This window comes from Polypterus senegalus, chromosome 1 (assembly GCF_016835505.1).
Source record: "Polypterus senegalus isolate Bchr_013 chromosome 1, ASM1683550v1, whole genome shotgun sequence".
In the NCBI taxonomy this organism is placed as follows: domain Eukaryota; kingdom Metazoa; phylum Chordata; class Cladistia; order Polypteriformes; family Polypteridae; genus Polypterus; species Polypterus senegalus.
The window spans coordinates 284,604,223-284,629,328 of NC_053154.1; the positions used below are offsets into that span (position 1 = coordinate 284,604,223).

The following is a 25,106-nucleotide window of genomic DNA, read 5'->3' on the forward strand; positions in this document are numbered from 1 at the left end:
GTGTTTATATTGCACCTTTTACTGATTAAGGAAGAGGAATTAAAGTAGCAGGGTGCACCGCAGAAGGCCAAGTGCTTGTCTCAGACTACATAAGATAAAAAGTTCAAAGGTAAAATTCAACCATTTATTTACTCAAGATTGTGCTAGCTGAATACTCCAGTTAAAAAAAAAAAGAAACAACATAATAATAACATCAAATCAACTAAGCCAAAAGTGAATCAAAATGCTTTGAAAAACAAGGCACATCACCTTTTTAATACAACGTGTTAACAGAGATGTGTAATCGCCAAAACATGTAGTTAATAGGACAAGCAATACAGCATATTTCACTGCTAAATATGATCTGCGAACACTGAACTCATTTGGCTTTTGTAAGCAAACTACTGTTCTTTAGTGTAACCCGTAAGTGAAAGTTCATGTCATATATATGAATGGTTCATTGAAAAATATGATGCTGTCTTAAATTTATAAATTTATTGAGTACAAATAACAACAACCCAAGTGGTTTGGTAGCAGTACCAGTGTGCCCTTGGAGAATCACTGATAATGTCAAAGTGGAGTAATGTCTATTGCTTAAACAACCCATGGCAACCCGTTGCGAGACCCTTCACAAACTTATGAGACCCACTGGCATTAAATACAATGTTGAGTTACAACCATATGTGACCAAACAGTGGCAATCAGAGTCCCACTTTGTGATATAACCCATAATTTAAGAAACTGTGATTTAAGTGATAGCTGGCTAACTACTGTATTACAGAAAAAAGCACAATACTGTTCACTTCAATAAATAGAGGTACAGTACTTTGAAAAAAGCCACTGAATGGGATTCCTGTTTTTGCCATGGTATTGAAAGATATGGAGTACTAGAAAATTTCAGTGGCATCGAATACAAAAATTCTGGTAACGTGGCATCCCTAATTGAATTACAGAAGATTAGTTCTATGACGATTAGCATAGATACAGTGAATGAACAGAAGCAATGTATGTTGCCAAAATAACATGTACCTTCAGAAGATAGGGCCCAAAGACTTGGAGCTTCCTCTGTCAGTTTTGTGTCTGCTGGGAGTGATAGTGCAAGCTCACACTGAAGACTCTGCCCCACAGACACAATTACAGATGACATTTCAATCCTTGGGGAGGATCTGGACTGCTTGGGCGGTCTTATTGGACTACGTAAACTATCGACTGTATCAGCTGGCCGCAGAGTGACAGGTAACTGAAATAAACAAAAAGCAAGAATGACATTTTCTGTATCACCATAATCAAATGTGTGATCTATATTAAATATGTACTGAATTTTTTGTGTTTCTTTAACTAATTTATTCACACCAGGTAAAATAAAGAATACAGAGATAAAATGGATACTGTACACTGATTGGATATAAGGAGACATTTATTTATTTGTAATTTTTATTTTATTTATGAACAGCAGGACTTTAACACAACATATACTTATCAACATACATACTTACTTATGCTTATCACATAACTTGTGAAATTACAGCTATATTCACTTTACCCTCATCTTATCAGCTATTGAAATGCACACTCATCCATTTTAACACTAACATTAGTACCTGAAGTGAAGACTGAGTAATCCAGGAATACTATATTCATACATCTTGCTGTTTATCATGCTTTATTTTGATGACTGTGTATATGACATTCACAGCTGCCCATGGCTTGTGCCCATTGCTGTCAGGGGCTTTAGAATACCAGGAAATAGGATACACTAATTTAAACAGTTCAAATGTACTGCTCATCCCTCACTCCAAGAATGTTCATGGTACACATACCTCAGCTATGTGGTATAATACAAGGGATGTGAAAAACAGATTTTTTAACAGAAAAGTAAAAATATTATAAAGATATATACCTGAACTTTGCATAACTCAGAACTACATTATAACAGCCAACCAACTCACCTTTGGCAACATTTTGATTCTGGTATGTTTGCTGACATTATGGATAAATGCAAAAAGTAGCATTAAGCTGACGTGACATAACATGACTTCTAGGGATTTCCAGTTGTAGACTTCATTTATGTAATGTTACCGAGTCAGTGGTGTCCCCTGTTATTTCCATTTGTGCAGTTTGATATACCCAGCAACTCAACTGAAACAGGTTTGATTTTCTCAGAAGTCATAGGGGTGGGCTCTTTGTAAGCATTTGTTGAAAACCAATGAAGACTAAACTGGTAGCACAGTGAATATAATGCAACAACAAGGAATAAGAAATATGGGTGTTTTGGAGTTTTTCTATCATTTGTCTCACATTTTATGTTTAATGAAAAGGAGTTAAACTCCTCAGTTCGCACACCCACTGGTTCATTCAGGGAGCATGTTATTAGCTATGAGAAAAAGGGGACAAGGTGCGATACTTTGGAAACATACAAATACCCAGAGATTTCCAGCATGTAAACTGACATGCTTAGGTGTTCAGGTGCAGTCATCAATTTGACATTCCCTAGAAGTTGTGGAACATGACAGAACATCTGCTTTACAGTACTCTCATTTTTATACAGACTTAAAAACTCCATATCTTTAGTAATTTTGTGTCAGTAAGGATAAAGGCATTCTGATGCCAGGATAGGCTTGGGCCACACCACATGCCTGAACTGAAATAAGTTGGTCCAAAAGATTGATGTTTAGCAGCTTCTGACTTAACACTGATCCATATACATTAAATACTGTACATATCTGATTTTTTCACAGTCTCCTGGTAAATACCTTGTTCAGTATCATCCACTAGTCACAATTTCAACATTAAAGTACTTTCAGTAATTGTAGTAGAGGCAAACGTGCATTTGCCAAAGTAAGTTATCCATAAAATGTCACATGAATGCAGTACAGATCTAGGCAGCAAGAGACGGAAGGCTGAAACTTAACTTGAATGTCATGCAAGTCTATTTTAGGTCACAACAACCCTTTAAAGACCTGCCAGTGCAAAATTCAGATGTCAACCAAAGGGACAGCATATCTTTGGACAGTGTTACATGAAGATCATTGAATGAATATTTATTTAAGCTTCAGCATATATAATGTAAAACTGTATTTCAGAAATGTTGTTCAGCTATAACTGATACATTTCTAATAGGATTACTACAACACACATCTACTTCTAAAACTAAAGCAAAACTAATCGGTGCACCCAAGCTAGAAGAAAAAGAACCATCATTCTTGGGCAATTACATTTTCAGGCAAATCTCATCCATGAAATAAAATATTATGTGCTTAATTTCTTTAAGGGACTAGCAATAAGAATATTTTTTAAATAATGTTAGTATTTGCTTCTTACCAGTGACACATGTTGTGCTTCCAAATCCAGTACTTTAATCTGGTGATTATTTGTATCTGTTATATATAATAATGTTCCATTTTCATTGACAGCCAGTCCACCGGGCTCATTAAAAGCACAATCAGTAAGGTTTTGGGCAAAGGAGCTGCCAGCTTCACCCGTACCTGCCAATGTAGTGCACTCCTTTGTTTTGGGGTCAACAACTTTAATCTGTTTTTAGGAAGCAAAAACAAACAAACAAACAAATAAGCACAAATCCACAAACCATTAAAATGTAATTTCCTGACATAGCTGAATAACACACATTGCCAAATATTTTATCTGATTTGTTGAGAGCAAATAATTTTAAGGTCTGGGTTTACAGGAATGCTATTACTATTAACGCAAATGTTTGGTCCTATGTTGTAAAACAAAAAACTCTCTCTAAATCTAGAGATTCATTTCCTTTAGGATATGTAAAGTACTCTGAAATGTCATTTAATGATGATTTTTTTTTAATGTTCTTCAAAACATTAAATTACAATGTGTATGGCAACAGTATAACTCAATGTTTTAGAATAACACATACCTCCTAAACAAAGAAAAAAGTGTAGAAATTCGTATTTAATCTTTAGGTTGCAAAGACAGAAAGTAAGATTCTTCTTTATTGTAACTGTGATCATATGGGCCTTAGTATTATTATCAGAGGATTAAACAAAATGCAAACTCAAAAATCATATTAAAAAAAAAGTAAAAAAAAAAAAGAGAAACCACAATATCAAATAGACAAAAACAAATACAAAATAGCTCTTTTTACTTTCTAAAAAACTTTAAGCAAAGTACTGCATCTTGAAACAGAATTTAACTTCCCCTCCTCCCAAATGACCACCAATATATAATATGTGGATTATGAGCACTCCAATTGTGACACAGTAAAATGGGGTTAAAACAGCTTACTACTTAAATGTGACAATCTGAGATTTGTTTAAACTGACCTGTTGTAATGTTCAAACTGAAAATGCACTAATCATACGACTACTGTATTTAACTTCATAATTGCTGCTAGTTAGGAAAGTAGGCATAAATGTAAGTTTTCATTAGTATTAAAATATTTTAAAATGAAGCATAATTAACAGTCACTGCATTAAACAAGATATGACAGATTATGTTTGGTAGTTTGCTAAAAATCTACTGTAATTCCACAGTTCCCCAGATGCTTTTAATTAAAAGTCTTTTTGACTACTTGACCTCTACAAAATAAGTAAAAGACTGTTGATAGGGTGAATGAATACCATGACCATTTATGAGAATAGGAAAACAAAACATACTTTTAGAATATTCCTACGTCTATAACATTCCAAGTTCCTGACTGGAGGACATGCAGCTTTGAGAAAACAAATATAGGATTTAACATTACAGTATTCTGTTATTTACAAGAGTATATGAAGCAAAAGACAAAAATAAAAAAATCTGGTATTACCAGCACAATCTTCTCTGCATTTACAATAAAAGTGCAGTAGACTCTGTGAATTTACCAAAATATATGAAAGATACAATACCACTATAGGTTAATTTTTTACATTTCATTTTGCTTTAAAAGCAGATCTAAAAAGCCAACTTCTTGTAGTAGAAAATTTTTATTAAAAACTAGGGGGCTCTGCCCCCTGCTCACTTTGTTTGCCAAGCTCCAGGGTGGGCCTGAGCTGCTCGAAGGGCATCAAGGTGCTCCTCTGTTAGAGAAAGCAATTCTCTTTAAAAGAGATGGTATATTGAAGAGTATGTAGGGCAGGGGAGGAAAATAGTTTGGCGCTTACAGTAGTTATTATAGATAGAATATCAGTTACTGGAGTATTTAACTACTGTACAACTGTCTATTTAAATAGCAATGAATAATAAAACATAGTAAAAAGTAAAAGTAGAAGTAAAACAACAAAATGTAATAAAAAGTAAATAAAAAATTTAATTACAATAAATCCTTGTCAAAAACAATATTATGAATTACTTTATTCTCTAACTTACATTTTATAATCATTGCTTTTTTGTATTTCTGTTTGCATATTGTTTGGGATATTTTTCTCTTTTTCATTTATTGATGATTTTCTTTCTTCTTGATTTTTATTATATGCTGCTCTCTTTTGTTCATTCTTTATCAGCTCTTGACACTCTTTTTCTATCATGATTTAAAATTCGAAGTTCTTGAATAGATAATTTGCTTTTGTGCCCGGACATTATAACCGACTGCATTGAAAGGCAAATTAGCACTGAGAGTGTCATGGGGTGGTACGGACAGACTTCTGTGCACAGCAGAAGTAATGTCGCGGACACGACAGAAAACTTATTTAATATAATAGAGAGAAAAATCCCTGCCACACACAGGCACCCTGACAATTACAAAAAAAAAAAAACAAACTATAAAATGTAAACACTATTTTATTTTTTTAATTAAAGAGTTTAGATATTTTTCTACTGTGTTAAAAAACACAAAAACATTTAAAGATAAGAACACCACATTTAGACTGAACTGAAAAATTCACCAGTCTTTCTTTCAAGTCCTAAATGTGTATGACAAATTTTGCGAGCTTCTGACAGTTGGTTAGGCTGAAGCTGAATAGCTGGAATTCCAATAATACAAAATAGTGTAACGATTGGTCAATTCATTCTTCATTTACAGTGTACACAGAATATTTTTAGCACACAAACATTGGAACTCAAATGTAATATGTTCTAGTGGAAAGTGCATTTACAAAGTTTCCATTAGTACATTTACATTGTTACTGTCATTATTTTGATAAATTTTGTTCTAAACATCTTTCCTTACATGCTTAAATCCAAAAAACATGACAGAATATTCTGACATATGCCTGTTTTATACCAAACTGTAGGTGTGACCATTCTTCCATTCACAGAAAAGACTAAATATTCAGGTATTATTGATTAATACTGATGACTACTGATCAGCTATAATGTATGGAGTGACTAACATCTTATCAACCAAACAATAAACTGAGAAATTAAATAATGTTTATGCTGTCTAACATGCAGAAACAGAAAACATGAAGGCTGCTTTAATTTTATTTTAATATGTGCAAGAAGTATTTTCTAACTTTACCTTGTGGTTATATGAGTCAGCAACATAAAGCAAACCTTTCTGTTTATTCCATGCAACTCCAAGCGGATGCTGAAGCTTTGCATTAAATCCTACTCCATCAATGTCTCCAAAGGCAAATAAATTCTAGGAGAAAGAGGTAGAAAACAATATATTCATTATTACACTTCCATCCTAGAATACTTCTATACCTGCAACTGCTAATTATCTTCAATATAACAACCTATACTCAATACATAATACATTATATTAAGTACATAAAACTATGAAAAAATTATACCGCACTTCAATATGTAGGTCAAATTTCTCCGCTTTTAGAAATATACTTTTAGGTACAATTTTTTCACAAATGCAGCAGCATAGATAAATCAGTGATTGAAAGTTTCTAACAGCAGCATAGTTTTTCACACCACTGTATTTCATATTCTATTTGCCCCCTTCCTGATTTCTTATTCTTTTGCATGTTTGTCACACAAAATGTTTCTGATCATCAAACACATTTAACCATTAGTCAAATATAACACAAGTAAACACAAAATGCAGTTTTTAAATGATGGTTTTTATTATTTAGGGAGAAAAAAAAATCCAAACCTACATGGCCCTGTGTGAAAAAGTAATTGCCCCCTTGTTAAAAAATAACCTAACTGTGGTGTATTACACCTGAGTTCAATTTCTGTAGCCACGCCCAGGCCTGATTACTGCCACACCTGTTTCAATCAAGAAATCACTTAAATAGGAGCTGCCTGACACAGAGAAGTAGACCAAAAGCACCTCAAAAGCTAGACATCATGCCAAGATCCAAAGAAATTCAGGAACAAATGAGAACAGAAGTAATTGAGATCTATCAGTCTGGTAAAGGTTATAAAGCCATTTCTAAAGCTTTGGGACTCCAGCGAACCACAGTGAGAGCCATTATCCACAAATGGGAAAAACATGGAACAGTGGTGAACCTTCCCAGGAGTGGCCGGCAGACCAAAATTACCCAAAGAGCACAGAGACGACTCATCCGAGAGGTCACAAAAGACCCCAGGACAACATCTAAAGAACTGCAGGCCTCACTTGCCTCAATTAAGGTCAGTGTTCACGACTCCACCATAAGAAAGAGACTGGGCAAAACGGCCTGCATGGCAGATTTCCAAGACGCAAGCCACTGTTAAGCAAAAAGAACATTAGGGCTCGTCTCAATTTTGCTAATAAACATCTCAATGATTGCCAATACTTTTGGGAAAATACCTTGTGGACTGATGAGACAAAAGTTGAACTTTTGGAAGGCAAATGTCCGTTACATCTGGCGTAAAAGGAACACAGCATTTCAGAAAAGAACATCATACCAACAGTAAAATATGGTGGTGGTAGTGTGATGGTCTGGGGTTGTTTTGCTGCTTCAGGACCTGGAAGGCTTGCTGTGATAGATGGAACCATGAATTCTACTGTCTATCAAAAAATCCTGAATGAGAATGTCCGGCCATCTGTTCGTCAACTCAAGCTGAAGCGATCTTGGTTGCTGCAACAGGACAATGACCCAAAACAAACCAGCAAATCCACCTCTGAATGGCTGAAGAAAAACAAAATGAAGACTTTGGAGTGGCCTAGTCAAAGTCCTGACCTGAATCCAATTGAGATGCTATGGCATGACCTTAAAAAGGCGGTTCGTGCTAGAAAACCCTCAAATAAAGCTGAATTACAACAATTCTGCAAAGATGAGTGGGCCAAAATTCCTCCAGAGTGCTGTAAAAGACTCATTGCAAATTATCGCAAAATGCTTGATTGCAGTTATTGCTGCTAAGGGTGGCCCAACCAGTTATTAAGGTTCAGGGGGCAATTACTTTTTCACACAGGGCCATGTAGGTTTGGATTTTTTTTTCTCCCTAAATAATAAAAACCATCATTTAAAAACTGCATTTTGTGTTTACTTGTGTTGTATTTGACTAATGGTTAAATGTGTTTGATGATCAGAAACATTTTGTGTGACAAACATGCAAAAGAATAAGAAATCAGGAAGGGGGCAAATAGTTTTTCACACCACTGTAAGACATATCCACTGTGATTTCTCCGTATTTCATTACAGCTTGATCAGTCACCAGACACTTACCACTGGATCTCTTTCTCCTCCTACAAGATGTTTCACTGCACCATCCTTTAGGGACACCATGCGGATGGTGCTGCTTTCACTGTCTGCAATAAAGATACAATTCCAAGGCTCTTCCAAAGCAAGAGATAAACCTGATGGCTGAGCAAACCCAGCTTTATGAGGATAGGCATTATTCCGGTTTTCCTCATTCCCACTGCCAGCAAATCGAACACATGTTCCCTTTTTTATTTCACTATAAATTAAAACAATGTGTTAGTGTTGAGAAATGCACCACATACACCACACTCCAGAAGAATATGTAAGTGAAGTCAAAGTTTTGATATGTGTTGCTATACATGTAATATATTTAGTTATTTTAACAATATCAATTCTCATGCTAAAGTATTCATCTCAGGAGTCAATACAGGTTTTTGTGCTGGGCGCTTTTATCTTAAGAATTAATTTGTCAAAACCTAGAGTAGTCATTGATACTTTTAGCCTTGATTTTCATTTTTGGAAAGACAATGTTAAATTTCCATTAAATCAGATGATTTCAAGTCTACTGGTTATCAAACTGTGTTTCTAACATAAACAAAAAATGACAATTCTATCTAATAAAATGAATTTTATTTCTTGAAAAGGTTATATCATGAACTATCATAACATTTCATGCTCATATTAATAATATTATTATGTTAGATTGCATCCTTTCCATCTCTTTTGTGTGCAGTGAAACTGATGCACTCACTGATTATAACTAGCAGAGTACTGTAATGCTTTAATTTGTGGTTTCAATTTTCATACTATGAAAAAGATTTGGAAAATTCAAAATACTACAATATGGGCCTAGGCATTTCTTAGCAATTGAGAACTGCATGCTTTCCTCATTAAGTACCCCACTCATTTCATTTGCATTAACATAAATTACCTGCTCAAACAAACCTATGAATGAAATATACATGGGATTTTCAAGTGGACGGCTTATGGCAACAGAGGACCATGCAGGGTTCTCCTGCTATCAGCTAAGAACAGGAAGATGATGTGATTTTTAGGCACATTTCCAATAAAACTGGTGCTACTGAAGACTGTAAAGTGATTGCGTCTGACAAATCTCACTTTTGGTTCTCACTTATAGATGGCCTGTCTGAATATGATATATACTGTTCCTTCTGTGAATCATACAATCTGCTAGTGGTAAGAGTGTATGAATATTTTCTTGTCATACATTAAGCCTCTTAATATCAAATATGTGATATCTGCATTCAATGGCATGTCTAAGGAATACTGGTGACCATGTGCATCTCTTTATGGCTATAGTCTACCCTGTTCAAATGGATACTGCCAGCAGAATAATGAGCCATGTCACAAAGCACGCTTCTCCTGGAGATCCTTCCACAAACATGATAGTTACTTCAGTTTACTCCATTGACCTGTACAGTTTCCAGTTAGAAAAGCATAGACTAAATCTCTAAGGCAGGGGGGTCAAACCCAGATCCTGGAGAGATGCCATTTTCTTAACTAGAAACCAGTTATTACCGCTAATGGAACATACAACTTTTGCCTTGTTTCTTTTTTTATTTAAACCTTTGTTTCTATATTCTTTTAACCATCAGCCTTACAATAACATACAAATGAAACCAATAAATAACAAACCAACTCAGGGGTCTCAAAATTGGTTCTTGGAAGGCCACCATTTTTTCAACAAAGAATTTCTTAGAGCCCAACTCTTGCCGTTAATGAAACATATTAAAATGAAGCCAAATCAATTATGTGTGGTTAGTGGCAGTAACTACTTACTAATTTGAAATAGAACAAAACCCCACAGCCACTGCAGCCCTGAGCTGGATACCTCTGCTCTAAGGAATGTTTCAAGAACTTTGTTGAACTGATGCCTCCAAAAATTCGTTCTGGAGGAAACATACCGAATAAAGTGTCTACATAATATGTTCATACACTATATGCTGTATATGTTTTTTTCTTATTACAGTATTTTAAGGAACAGGAATATTCCAAGATTGAAATCAATAAACCATGCATGCAAATATGTTACAGTATAAGGTTAAAGAAGTATTTATTCTATTATTAGTTTATTCTATTTCACTTTGATTATTTTTCTACTTACCTTCCTTTTGGAAGTTTTCCATCATCAAGAAACAAAGCCCAGATCTGATGAGTCCCAGCCATTGCAATCCATAAAACATTATACTCATTGCTACCTGTACAAGAAGGAACACATTTGTATCTAAATTAAAATTACTCTGACAATATAATTAACATGTCCAAAATTATATACTACGTAATGTCATAACAAAGGTAAAGTAATACAGATTATTGTAGCTCAGATTTGAATTGTGAAACATTAAATTAAATTATATTAATAATACCCAAGAGGAATTTTATGTCCCCATACCACTTCCCTCCTATTTATAATCACCTCATAATATGCTCCATAGGAGTGCAGGCTTGAACCATGAGGAAAAGAAATGAAGCCTTAGTCAGCATGAAACTTTGTTTTCTAATACATTCATAAATATAAGCAGGCAAAGGCAACATACAGTAAGTAAATTTAACGAGTTACTTAATGGGTGGAACCATTTTTGTGAAACTGTTTAACAGCCAGTGTGCTTTTATGTAGTACTAGTTATTATTCTACTTGTAATAATCCAAATATGTTACGCTATTACAAAAGTTTGTTATTGTTTTGTAATGTAATAGGGTTACAAAACTATACACTTATTAGTAAACAAAGTTCAGTTTAAGATATTGTCATTTTCAAATGAAAAGAGATGAAGACAGCCTGCTTAAAACACACTAACGTACAGCATATCTTTATTTTTTTAAATTTAATATCTTACAACAGTTCTGTTTTGCTTTAACTGTTTATGCAAGTAGTGTTTCTAAAGGCATAACAGACTGCTTTTACTATTGTCAAAAAGTATTCCACCCACTTGGGACCTTTTTTTATCAATTTTATTTCAATAAAGAAAGCACCTCAACTGCAAATTGAGCAGATTATAGATCATTAAATAGATATACTGCTTTACAAATAGAGAAAACAATTCTATTAAGAGGAAGAATTACAACTTCAGCATTGGAACACAAATTATTTTTATAACCTTGTTAGCTGAAACATATGAATGACAACATTATTTTAAACAAAAACCATACAGTAAATCAAAACGTGTCATTTTTCATTAATGAAGAAACCATCCTGAATTTCCATTTAATTAAGAAAAAATATATATTTTCAGCAGCTTTTACATTCTTTTAGTAGAAAACAGCTTGAATGTTCCACAATGCAATAAAACACATTAAAAACAGATTGCTTTCTAAATGTTGAGCATTACAAAATTGTTTCCTAATGAGATTTTTAAATTCTGAAGTCACAACAACAAATATCTAAACACTAATGACTGCTGCTGCCAATTCATCACTGTTAACATACATAGTTGATACAAAATATTTCAGGTTCATTTTTTAAAGAACGTTAACTTCAATTGAATATATGCATACACTTCCATCATTTCACTTGTCAGAGCTATGGAAAAATACACAGAAATCCAACAACAATGTATCAAAACACGGTTTCATAACCTATATCACCCCTTTTATCTTGTGGTAACTTTTTGAAAAAAAATTTACCCCCATCCTGTTTTGATCATTAATTTGAGTGTATACTTCTGCCTATACTTCTGATAATCAGTACATAATCTAATGCTATCAGATGTCACTCTGAACAATGCTGTTGAAGGATTAGGACCACTAATTGGTCTTACATTAAGACAGTCAAAAAAAATATATAAACTAGTGAGCCCAGTGCTAGATGTGTACAATGCACAATTTTGTTTGCAACAATGTTTTGCTTTGAGTGAATTTGTATTAAAAATTACTGAGCCTCTGTTCCTTTCCTAAGATATTAACTGAGGGGGTCAATTTCCCAATGTCATCTAAGGTCATCTAGAGGTGCACGGTGTGGCATTATTTGATATATTCTAGGAATGCCACCAACAATTCTTCTCATTACTTGCTAAAATGAATTCAGGAATGGATACTGATGCAACATCAGAGACGTTAGAAGTTCCTTTTAACAAAGTTATAGGTTTGTTGAAGGAATTCCACATTTAAGACACATATTGATAATGTGTTTGCATCTTTTGATCGACTAAGTATCTGTAAAGGTCCACAGACCCAACGACTTACATGTATTAAATCTAGTGGAACCTCGGTTTGCGAGTAACTTGGCTTACGAGTGTTTTGCAAGACGAGCTAAATTTTTTAATAAATTTTGACTTGATAAACGAGTGATGTCTTGCAATACGAGCAGTATGGATACACTGTCTGCTGAGCGTCATGTGATCACAACTGAGAAGATTGTTCTTTCTCTCTCTCTCGTCTCCTATTCTCCATCCGAGTCTGCGTGCCTCACTCATATAGTCAACAGCCGTACGAGTGTATACTGTTTACTACAGCATTGTGACTGTGTTTGTGTGTGTGTGTGTGTGTGTGTGTGTGCTGTGAAGTGCGAGCCCCCGTCTTGTGCCACAAAACACGAAGCTGAGTCTCAGTACTTTAACAACACCAGCTGTATTCAGCTTGAAACAGCAACAGCGCGGTTATTTATTGTAGCGGGATCTTTATAATTTTTCTTGTATCACCCATCGACGACAGGCGCTTACAGCATGTCTGCGATCGTTTTGGATGCACTTATACAGCGAACTGCTACAGCGCTGGGAGACAGTGACTGCTTTCTTCCGCCTGTCCTTCTGTTGGGTGGAATCCCACAAGAGTTTAGAAACTCACTCACACCAGCCATGATTCTTTTTAAAGGTAAAGTGCAGGTTAATTTGTTTTATGTATTTTTACTTTATATTTTGTATTAATCATTTTTATATGAATAGTTTTGGGTTGTAGAACGATTCATCTGAGTTTCCATTATTTCTTATGGGAAAATTCACTTGATATATGAGTGTTTTGGACTGCGAGCACATTTCCAGAATGAATTATGCTCGCAAACTGAGGTTCCACTGTACTGTATATATTAAAGAGGGCTAAAATATTAAATTATCTTGCTATGGAACCAAAGAAAACAACATCTTTGCCTTTTCTACATTGGACTCATATTTGAGCGAGTGATGGAAAATCAAATTGCAAGTAAACTGATGATAATTAAAATAATAATTAAATACAATATTCTTTTAACAATGGTGACTGTGTACTACTTATGCTTTTGGATTTAACAGCAGCCTTTGACACGACAGACCATGAGATCCTCATCTCCAGGCTGGAGCAGTGGGTGGGAATCACAGGTTAAGCTCTCTAATGGTTTAGGTCCTATCTCTAAGATAGAAGTTTTTGTGTCAGTATTGATGATTTTACTTCCACCTCTGTTGCCCTCCCCTGGGGGGTACCACAGGGTTCCATCCTGGGACCTCTTCTGTTCTCCTTATACCTTCTGCCACTTGGCACTATTTTTCAGAAACACGGTATTTCCTTTCATCTTTATGTAGATGATTGTCAGGTTTATTTCCCTCTGAAGCGCCAAGGCCTATGTTCTTTCCAGCCCCTGCTTGACTGCCTTATTGACATAAGGAGTTGGATGGCATTGAATTTTCTTAATTTTAATGAGAACAAAACAGAAGTCATGCTATTTAGATCCAATAGCACCAGCAGGATCCCCTGCATCGACCTTTCCACTGTGGCTCAATTTCAGAAAACCACAATCACAAATTTAGGTATGAAAATGGATCCAACTTTGAAACTTGATAGCCATGTGAACGCAGTGGTAAAATCTTGCCTTTTCCAGCTGAGACGGCTGTCAAAAATCAAGCCTGTCTTGTCTAAGCGCAACCTTGAAACAGTGATACATGCTTTTATAACATTTTGTCTAGATTACTGCAATGCTTTTCTTTTTGGAATTAGCCAGGCCTTCATTGCTCGCCTACAGCTGGTGCAAAATTCTGCTGCCCGATTTTTAACTGGCACAAGAAAGCATGAGCATGTTACCCTGAATTATGCTTCCCTTCACTGGCTTCCAATTCGCTTTCGAATTCATTTTAAGATCCATGTATTTGTTTTTAAATCCTTTAATGGCTGTGCCCCTCTTTATCTGTCGGAACTGCTGCACTCTTATGTACCATCTCGTTCTCTCAGGTCAGCAGACCACATGCTTTTATGTGTTTCAAAGGCACGATGCAAACTCCGAGGTGATCGAGCCTTTTCAGTTGCAGCCCCAAAACTAAAATTTGCCGTTGTACGTTAGGCAGGCTCCTTCGCTAGCTGCATTTAAATCATTTTTAAAAACACATTTTTACTCTCTGGCTTTTAACTGAGTATGGGATGTTGGCTAATTGTATATTTTTTTTAATTAAGAATCTCTTCAGTTCTTATGTGCTTATTTGTTTATGTGTTTCTGTTTCATTTACCCTTTGGTTTTGTGTGTCTGATATGCTGTGTTTTTATTGTACAGCACTTTGGTCAGCCTTGACGTTGTTTTTAAAGTGTTTTATAAATAAATAAAATAAATAAATAATATAGATTGAAGCATAAAACAAGGGGGGTTTGAATAAGATTTCTTTCCATGTTAAACCAACCAGGTGCATTCACATGACCTTCCACTTCCTTCCACTGTGAAAGTAAAAATATTCATAATAATGGGATTAATAAAGTATCTATCTATCTATCTATCTATCTAATAAAGTAGAAAAGTTGGAAGTCAGTTAATGCTATATCACCATGTACTTTCAATCATTGCATTGTCACACTCTACAAACTTTAGATTGTAGTGAAGCAGACACTCGTTTCAATGACTTCCTCAGAAAATTAGGAATGTTGCAGATCAATACACTGTTTATAGAAGTTGATGAAATTCAAGATGTTTTAAATTTTCTATGAAGTGGGAAAGCCACAGGTCTATAGGTCTATCCAGCTGAATTTTACAAAAAGCTGTCGGTTAAATTAATCCTATTAATGGCTGTTATGTTCAAGGAAGCTAGACAACATAATATTCTACCACATACACTACACCAGGCATTGATTACAGTCATGCACTAAGAAGAATAAAACACCTTTACAAGGCAAATTTTAAACTAAATAATGATGTTAGCAAGAAAAATAGAGAAGGTAAATTTTCAGTAATGTCAGAGGATCAATGCAGACTTGATAAAAGTAATGGTGGACCATCATCAGTCTAAGTCTGATACAAAAAAAAGAACAGGGAAAAAAAGGCATGGAGCTTTGATCTTCGCTACAGCAGCAATTAAAATTCTGAAATTATGTCTTGCTGCAGTGAATCTGAACTAAGATTTATAATGAGGAATGGGAATAGAAGAAAACAATGCAGTAAAGCTAAGTCAAACAAATCTTTAGAAAAAGAAGTTAATCTAAAGAAGAAAAAACAGACAGCAGAAGAAGTAAATGAAGAAGAAGAGGTTATAGTGCTCTATAAAAAATGAGTAAAAATAGGCATTATAGTCAGAAAATGCTAGTAGAATTTAAATTTTCAATTGCTCCAAGAACTTGCTTCAGAGAAAATTAGTTCAAGGCTAAAATTGCTGAACAAATTTATTTGTTGGTCATAAAAAATGTTTTTTTTGGGCCACCTGTACAACTATTTGATGGTTAGCATAGGCACGAGTAAAAAAGGGCAAGCATTTTGAATCATACTTGTTGAAAATGCAATCATCAGGTGGTTAAGGCAAATTGGAACAATAAATTAAGTGGTTTTTAATTTTACCTAAAACACACCAAGCTTAATTTTTACCTTTCTCACATTTACAAAGTTAATAAGTCAATTATTTTTTGGTTTGGCAGGGCTTCAAAGTGGTTAGATCCAGAGCTCAGGATTTAAATCCTGGACCAATCACTGTACGTATTTGAGTATGTGGAGTCTACAACTTCTCCTAGTGTCTTTTTGAAATCTGATTTTCAAAAACTCTAAACTCTAATATCAAGACTAACTTTAATTCAGTTAGCAACATATAAATTAATTTCTTTTACCATATTAACACTTAGATAAAAGAACAATTTATAGGTAAGCAGACCACGAAGCCACGTTTCATTGAACCTTTAACTTAAAACAGGCTCAGCAACATGATAATTTACCTCTTAGGAACAGTACAATTTAAACCTGCTCTGACCTTTAAATATATTACAAAGGTAAGACAAAGTCAAGGTTGTAGGAACCTAAATATTTGAATACAAAGAAAAGAAAGCTGCAAGCTACTAATTCGCCCTGTGAGAGAGTAAAATACATCTTAAAAGAGCCTAAAACAAAACTTGCAATGATAATCTTTCTTTTGTTATATGCTCACATATAACAATATTGTAACAGATGTAACCTTCAGTTTAGGCCTTTAGGATCAAATGTCACAGTTCAAATATAATTTGATTGTATTAAAAAAAAAAACTTGCAAGACCAAGTGGCATTCAACAGCATCATGTTACTCCAGACATTTTTTCACATCACTTCCTGGATCAGCTAATTTGTTTTTGCATTGCTTGGCCTGCATCACTATTGGTAAAACAGACTTCTTCTTAAAAACATCCCTTTACAATGCATTTTATGAGAAGTCAAGCAAAATGACACCTTTGATTAGCTAACAAAAAAAGATTACAATATGCAAGCTTTAAAGACAGCTCAGACCCCTTCTTCATGCTAGATGTATTCAGATGTAATCTGAGGCTAGAGACCTGTGCCAGCAATTGGAAGGCTGCTGGGTCTAATCCTGTTGTGCCTTAACCTACAAGCTCTGCCCTGGGTATGATGTTAACCTTCTTCTAGTCCTGCAAGCAGGTCATTCAACTTGCAGGGAGTGTAAAAAAACTCACCACTCCATTGGAATTAATGCAGTGCTGAGTTGTTACCTGTTGCACAGTTGTGCTTGAGTCCTAATTTGGGACCCTGAGGTGGTTCGTTGTGTGGGAGGTAAGGCATCACTGCATGCTCCCAACCACTTCTCTGCTGCTAGATCTACAGCTGGATTAAGAACAAATACTATAACTATACTATACTATAACTATACTATATAAATAACACTATTATTCTGATTCTGATTTGAACGAATAATTCTCGTCCTACTAATTTAATGCTACAACTGTTAAGGATCCACCACATCATTCAAACGCTGATTTCCTTTTTCATTAAGGGATAATGAAAAGAAAAACTGTAAATTTCTGGTTAATCTTTTTTATTTTAATGGATTAAAACCACCACTTTAAAGTGCTTTTTCAGTGTTAGCTACCTCAGATAATAAGCAGTTTCATATAGCCTGTGTAATAGCTGGCTCTTAACTTGACTTTACTTGACACACACTGCCTAAAACAACAAAGCATTATGTAAAAAATTATTCAGGTCTGAAACAACTTTGTTTTCCTCGTATGTGTGCGAGTTTCCTCTCAGAGTTCAAAGACAGGCAAGTTAGGTGGATTGGTGACACTAAATTGTCCCTAGTGTGCACATGTGTGCTCACCATCAAAGGATCATTGCCCTTTTCAGAAGATTGTTTGTGCCTTGCACCCTCTGCTAGCAGAGATTGGCTCAAACCCTAGCAAACCTGCTCAGGATTCAGAAGGCTTAGAAAATAGTAAGCCTACTCCTTGCTTTAGCACTGAATTGGCATCTTGCACCACAGAGCATCAACTTGGGTCCCGCTTTTTTTTGCTAGTTTTCATCTAATCAATTAAACTAACTGTAGCTTATGGTTCCTGCGCTTTACTTAAAATTTTTGTTTGGTTTCTGACCCAGTTTACAGATTTTTTGGTATGTTGCTTTTAATAATGGTGTCTGCTGACTAATTGATTATAATGAGGAAGAGATACTTACAGTGGTGTGAAAAACAATTTGCCCCCTTCCTGATTTCTTATTCTTTTGCATGTTTGTCACACAAAATGTTTCTGATCATCAAACACATTTAACCATTAGTCAAATATAACACAAGTAAACACAAAATGCAGTTTTTAAATGATGGTTTTTATTATTTAGGGAGAAAAAAATCCAAACCTACATAGCCCTGTGTGAAAAAGTAATTGCCCCCTGAACCTAATAACTGGTTGGGCCACCCTTAGCAGCAATAACTGCAATCAAGCATTTGCGATAACTTGCAATGAGTCTTTTACAGCGCTCTGGAGGAATTTTGGCCCACTCATCTTTGCAGAATTGTTGTAATTCAGCTTTATTTGAGGGTTTTCTAGCATGAACCGCCTTTTTAAGGTCATGCCATAGCATCTCAATTGGATTCAGGTCAGGACTTTGACTAGGCCACTCCAAAGTCTTCATTTTGTTTTTCTTCAGCCATTCAGAAGTGGATTTGCTGGTGTGTTTTGGGTCATTGTCCTGTTGCAGCACCCAAGATCGCTTCAGCTTGAGTTGACAAACAGATGGCCGGACATTCTCCTTCAGGATTTTTTGGCAGACAGTAGAATTCATGGTTCCATCTGTCACAGCAAGCCTTCCAGGTCCTGAAGCAGCAAAACAACCCCAGACCATCACACTACCACCACCATATTTTACTGTTGGTATGATGTTCTTTTTCTGAAAAGCTGTGTTCCTTTTACGCCAGATGTAACAGGACATTTGCCTTCCAAAAAGTTCAACGTTTGTCTCATCAGTCCACAAGGTATTTTCCCAAAAGTATTGGCAATCGTTGAGATGTTTCTTAGCAAAATTGAGACAAGCCCTAATGTTCTTTTTGCTTAACAGTGGTTTGCATCAGTGGTTCACACAGGGCCATGTAGGTTTGGATTTTTTTTTCTCCCTAAATAATAAAAACCATCATTTAAAAACTGCATTTTGTGTTTACTTGTGTTATATTTGACTAATGGTTAAATGTGTTTGATGATCAGAAACATTTTGTGTGACAAACATGCAAAAGAATAAGAAATCAAGAAGGGGGCAAATAGTTTTTCACACCACTGTAGTTGTTTCATTTGTAAAATATGTGAAGAGTAGCACTACCTTTTAAACATAAGAGTGTTGGTAGGGCCACTAAGCCTTCTAGACTCTCTATTGTTAGAAAAAGAAAGGAAAAAAAGATTAATTGCTGATTTTAAAGTATTTGAACAATTTTTGTCCGGGGGTTAATGTACATCACAGTTAGAAGTGGGAGTGTAAAGTGTGCCCTATTCCTCTTTCTTTGTGCATAAACAGAATTCCATTTTTTGTGAAAGGCTGCGTTTTCAAGCATTAAAAGCTTCAGATAGCATCTGAAACCTTCTGTTTTCAACTGTGTTTATTAGGCAACAGTTCACAAGTCATAACTACTTCATGTTTGTAGACGTCCCTTAAGCAAAAAGGTAAAAAATATAATAAAAAAAAAAAGAATAATTAAGAAATAGCACATACGGTACAAATACAGGTAGTCCCCAAGTTACGGACATCCGACCTACGGCTTACTCACGGGGCAGCAGCTACGACGCATGCACCTCAGTGAGTGCTGCTCCGTCATCTTCAGCCTGGGGACGCTGCAAGCGGTGGCTGGACGGAGGCAATTTTGCTGCTTGCGCAGTGTAGTGTCCCTCGGATGGCTCCCGGCGGCAAGCGGTAACCCGTGGTCCATAGTCACTGGGGCCACAGCTATTGCTTGTGTGCAGGACGGAGGCTTGATGGGGCGGTTCACTGCCCGCCCACCACACACAGCGGCCCCATTTGTTCTCAGTGGGCAGCTGGTAATGCTGCAAGCAGTGACCCGGTTGTGGCTGAACGGAGGCCATTTAGGGTGAATAGGGCGGTGTTATTGGTTAGCATTGTAGTGTGCCTTGGGTGGCTACCTGTTGAATGGGGGCGGTGGTGAGTGATTCACTACCCGCCTTTGGCCACACCGTGTTCGTTCTCGGTGGGTGGACGTTGCAGGCGCCATACTGTAGTGGAGGTGACTGTGTGGTGGGTGGGTGGTGAACCGCCCCTCGCCGCCCCCATTCATTCTCAATAGCAAGCCTGCTTGTACTGTTATGCACATAGCAGGAAGTTGCCTCTTGTCAGTACATAAGACGTGTTGACGACGAGTGCCTACCTGCAGTGACAGCGTGTAGAGTGCTGTGCAGAAGAGCTCATCTTAACCTTTTGTCTTCACCCTTAAAGAATGTCTATGAAACACAAATCTGATGCAAGTGCTGGTGATACAGTAAAGAAGAGAAAAACCATCACCATTGAAAACAAAGTAGAAATAACAAAAAGGTCAGAGAGATGTGAAACTCCATCATTCTTTGGCAGAGCACTTGGTTACAGTTGGTCAACAATAGCATTTATTAAAATAATGTACCTGTTCTGATTTACATACAAATTCAACTTAAGTACAAACCTACAGTCCTTATCTTGTACGTAACCCAGGGACTGCCTGTACACATAAATCACTCTGGATTCTTAAAGTACGTTTGGATATATATATATACTTTGAATATATAATAGACTTTATTGTGCTCCTTGAGATTGATAAAGCCTTTGAGATTTTTTTGTATCCATCTCCTGCCTTATGTCTGTCCACAACTCTATCCTCGAGATCTTTTGAAAGTGGCTTGCCACCCACAGTCAGTTGCACTACCAAGCAGGGGGATGCTCCAGGAACAGCTGTTTTTATGCTTCACTAATCACACTGATTACAATTGATCACAGGTAGAAGCCAGTAACCAATGCAATGGACATGGTGGATACTTACACCTGATTGAGTTTACAAATATTGTTTGGTTAATCCTTTATTAATCTCAGTATTCCTTGTTTTTTACTTTTTAAACACTGTAGCTTTGATATCTTTTACTTGGCGGTTATACTTTTCATTGAGAAGGTAAAGCTGGAAAAAATATTGGTTTGTGTGTTATATATATATATATATATATATATATATATATACACACACACACACACACACATATACATACACAGTGCATCCGGAAAGTATTCACAACACCCCATAATGACAACATGAAAAAAAGTTTACTTGAGGCTTTTGCAAATTTATTAAGAATAAAAGAACTGAGAAAGCACATGTACATAAGTATTCACAGCCTTTGCCATGAAGCTCAAAATTAAGCTCAGGTGCATCCTGTTTCCCCTGATCATCCTTGAGATGTTTCTGCAGCTTAACTGGAGTCCACCTGTGGTAAATACAGTTGATTGGACATGATTTGGAAAGGCACACCACTGTCTATATAAGGTCCCACAGTTGACAGTTCATGTCAGAGCACAAACCAAGCATGAAGTCAAAGGAATTGTCTGTAGACCTCCGAGACAGGATTGTCTCGAGGCACAAATCTGGGGAAGGTTACAGAAAACCTTCTGCTGCTTTAAAGATCCCAATGAGCACAGTGGCCTCCATCATCTGTAAGTGGAAGAAGTTTGAAACCACCAGGACTCTTCCTAGAGCTGGCCGGCCATCTAAACTGAGCAATCGGGGGAGAAGGGCCTTAGTCAGGGAGGTGACCAAGAACCCGATGGTCACTGTCAGAGCTCCACAGGTCCTCTGTGGAGAGAGGAGATCCTTCCAGAAGGACAACCATCTCTGCAGCAATCCACCAAATCAGGCCTGTATGGTAGAGTGGCCAGACGGAAGCCACTCCTTAGAAAAAGGCACATGGCAGCCCGCCTGGAGTTTGCCAAAAGGCACCTGAGGGACTCTCAGACCATGAGAAACAAAATTCTCTGGTGTGATGAGACAAAGATTAAACTCTTTGGTGTGAATGCCAGGCATCACGTTTGGAGGAAACCAGGCAGCGCTCATCACCAGGCCAATATCATCCCTACAGTGAAGCATGGTGGTGGCAGAGATATTTTTCAGTGGCAGGAACTGGGAGACTAGTCGGGATAAAGGGAAACATGACTGCAGCAATGTACAGAGACATCCTGGATGAAAACCTGCTCTAGAGCGCTCTTGACCTCAGACTGGGGTGACGGTTCATCTTTCAGCAGGACAACGACCCTTAGCACACAGCCAAGATATCAAAGGAGTGGCTTCAGGACAACTCTGTGAATGTCCTTGAGTGGCCCAGCCAGAGCTCAGACTTGAATCCGATTGAACATCTCTAGAGAGATCTTAACATGGCTGTGCACCAATGCTTCCTATCCAACCTGATGAAGCTTGAGAGATTCTGCAAAGAGAAATGGGCGAACTTGGCCAAGGATAGGAGTGTCAAGCTTGTGGCATCATATTCAAAAAGACTTGAGGCTGTAATTGCTGCCAAAGGTGCATCGGCAAAGTACTGAGCAAAGGCTGTGAATACTTATGTACATGTGATTTCTCAGTTTTTTTTTTTTTTTTTTAATAAACTTGCAAAAACCTCAAGTAAACTTTTTTCACATTGTCATTATGGGGTGTTGCGTGTAGAATCCTGAGGAAAAAATGAATTTAATCCATTTTGGAATAAGGCTGTACCATAACAAAATGTGGAAAAAGTGATGCGCTGTGAATACTTTCCGGATGCACTGTAAATGATGTTGAACACTGCTTACTATACTCAAGCATACTGTGTCCAGAATCTGAGAAAGTTATGATACTTCTTTTCTTAGTGTGAACACTCATACTCACACCTCAGTATCTCAGTTTCACAGAAGTACGTTTTCTCTCTACTTTTATTGCTCAGCGCTTGCGGCCACTGTTAGTGCTGGTGCACTTGCTATATTAATTAGTTCTGATCGTGCATGCCATTGGAAAATGTAAAATGAAAAGAACAGTAAGGAAGGGTTCCAGTACCCATTTCAACTGAGTAGAAGCTACTTTGTTATAATACTCTATTTTGATTCCATTGTGTAAATTTGGTCTACAGAAGCAACCTGCAATTTGTTGAACTTTTGAGACTCTGTAAAGTACATTATGACTGGGGTTAAGCATAGTAAGGGCTATCTCAAAAGTACTAATTTAAAAAAAAAATTCCTAAACAGTTTCAAACTCCCCATTGGCCAGATGTTTCAACATTTTTTATTTACATCACTACTTTGGACAAACACGGTTTTCCTCCTTCTAACATGGCCCAGATCATTACTTAGGATATACAAGGGACAAGGTCATTTTGAGAGAGAGAAAAAGAGAGGGAAGCCGACTTTCCATTTCTAAACAATCCACAAATAATAAATTGAACCTAATTGTCTATCAAAATATTAATAATTTTACTGATTAATTACCCCAAATGCACCTCAAAAATGCCAACCAACAAATAACCTCTGACAAAGTAAATGAGAATAAAAATATAAATATGCATTAAACAAAAAATGAATAACCAGGTAAAAAAAATAACCGAACACCAGAATGGTCTGCAGGATTGAATTATTAATGCAAAAAGATTGGCATTGGTATTTCATCTGTAGACATACAGTCCCCCCAAATGTATTAAAACAGCAAGGCCAATTAATTTGATTCTGCTGTGTGCTGAGGACATGCGACATAAGATCAAAATATGAATATGAGAAGACAGATCAGAGTTTCAGATTTTATTCCCTGGTATTTACATCTAGATATGTAAAAATAACACAGAACACTGCACATTTTGTATCAAACCACCCAGTTTTACAAGTGAGCAAAAGTATTGGAGCGGAATGCTTTCAACTAAGTTAAAGTCGCAATGCTTAATATTTGTTAGGTCTCGCTGTTCCAATACTTTTAGAGGGGAGTGTATATATTCAAGACGGGAAAAAGAGCAGCATCTGTGAATAAGACCATCATTGATGCTTTATATCATATGCGGAAACTAATGGTGAGACAGCAGCATGGTGGCGCTGTGGTAGCGCTGCTGCCTCGCAGTTAGGACACCTGGGTTCGCTTTCCGGGTCCTCCCTGCCTGGAGTTTGCATGTTCTCCCCGTGTCTGTGTGGGTTTCCTCTGGGCACTCCAGTTTCCTCCCACAGTCCAAAGACATGCAGGTTAGGTGAATTTGGTGATTCTAAATTGGCCTTGGTGTGTGGGTGTGTTTGTGTGTGTCCTGCGGTGGGTTGGCACCCTGTCCGGGATTGGTTCCTGCCTTGTGCCCTGTGTTGGCTGGAAATTGGCTCCAGCAGACCCCTGTGACCCTGTGTTCAGATTCAGCGGGTTAGAAAATGGATGGATGGATAATGGTGAGACAGCATTATTCTCAACTGAAAGTCATTAACCATTAAAAAAAGAAATTACACTTAACTTTACTATTTCTCTGAATTCCTTGTCTACCTCGAAATCATCCAGGCTTTACATTAGCAATTTAATTTCAGATTGACAACATGGTTCCTCTCACTGCAAATGTACTAATTTGAAGGCTAACTTTATGAGCTAGACTAGAGATGAGACAGTCTCAACACAAATGTATCTACCTGCACACTCCCACATGGAAAACTCTCAAAAGATCTGAAAACAAAGACTGTTCAGTATCATGGTTTAGGGGAAGGCTCTAAAAAGCTATCTCAGAGGTAGAAACTGTCAGTTTCAACTGTAAGGAATGTAATCAGGAAATGAAAGGCCACAGGCACAGTTGCTGTTAAACCCAGCAGGTCTGGCAGGCCAAGAAAAATACAGGAGCGGCATATGCGCAGGATTATGAGAATAATTACAGACAACCCACAGATCACCTCCAAAGACCTGTAAGAACATCTTGCTGTAGATGGTGCATCTGTACATCGTTCTACAATTCAGCACAATTTGCACAAAGAACATCTGTATGGCAGGGTGATGAGAAAGAAGCCCCTTTCCGCACTCCCGCCAC

At 36.7% G+C, this 25,106-nt stretch overlaps 1 protein-coding gene across 3 annotated transcripts in view; it reads right to left on the reverse strand.

Moving 5' to 3' along the window:
- nhlrc2 (NHL repeat containing 2) overlaps positions 1-25,106 on the reverse strand; it is a 100,909-nt gene that overhangs the window by 3,775 nt on the left and 72,028 nt on the right. For all 3 annotated transcript variants that reach the window (XM_039775972.1, XM_039775991.1, XM_039775981.1), the window contains 5 exons: positions 10,579-10,672; positions 8,478-8,709; positions 6,389-6,511; positions 3,301-3,510; positions 1,009-1,219 (listed from right to left, as the gene is read on the reverse strand). In XM_039775972.1, coding sequence (XP_039631906.1) covers positions 1,009-1,219; positions 3,301-3,510; positions 6,389-6,511; positions 8,478-8,709; positions 10,579-10,672 — 870 coding nt within the window. The remainder of the gene's footprint in view (positions 1-1,008; positions 1,220-3,300; positions 3,511-6,388; positions 6,512-8,477; positions 8,710-10,578; positions 10,673-25,106) is intronic.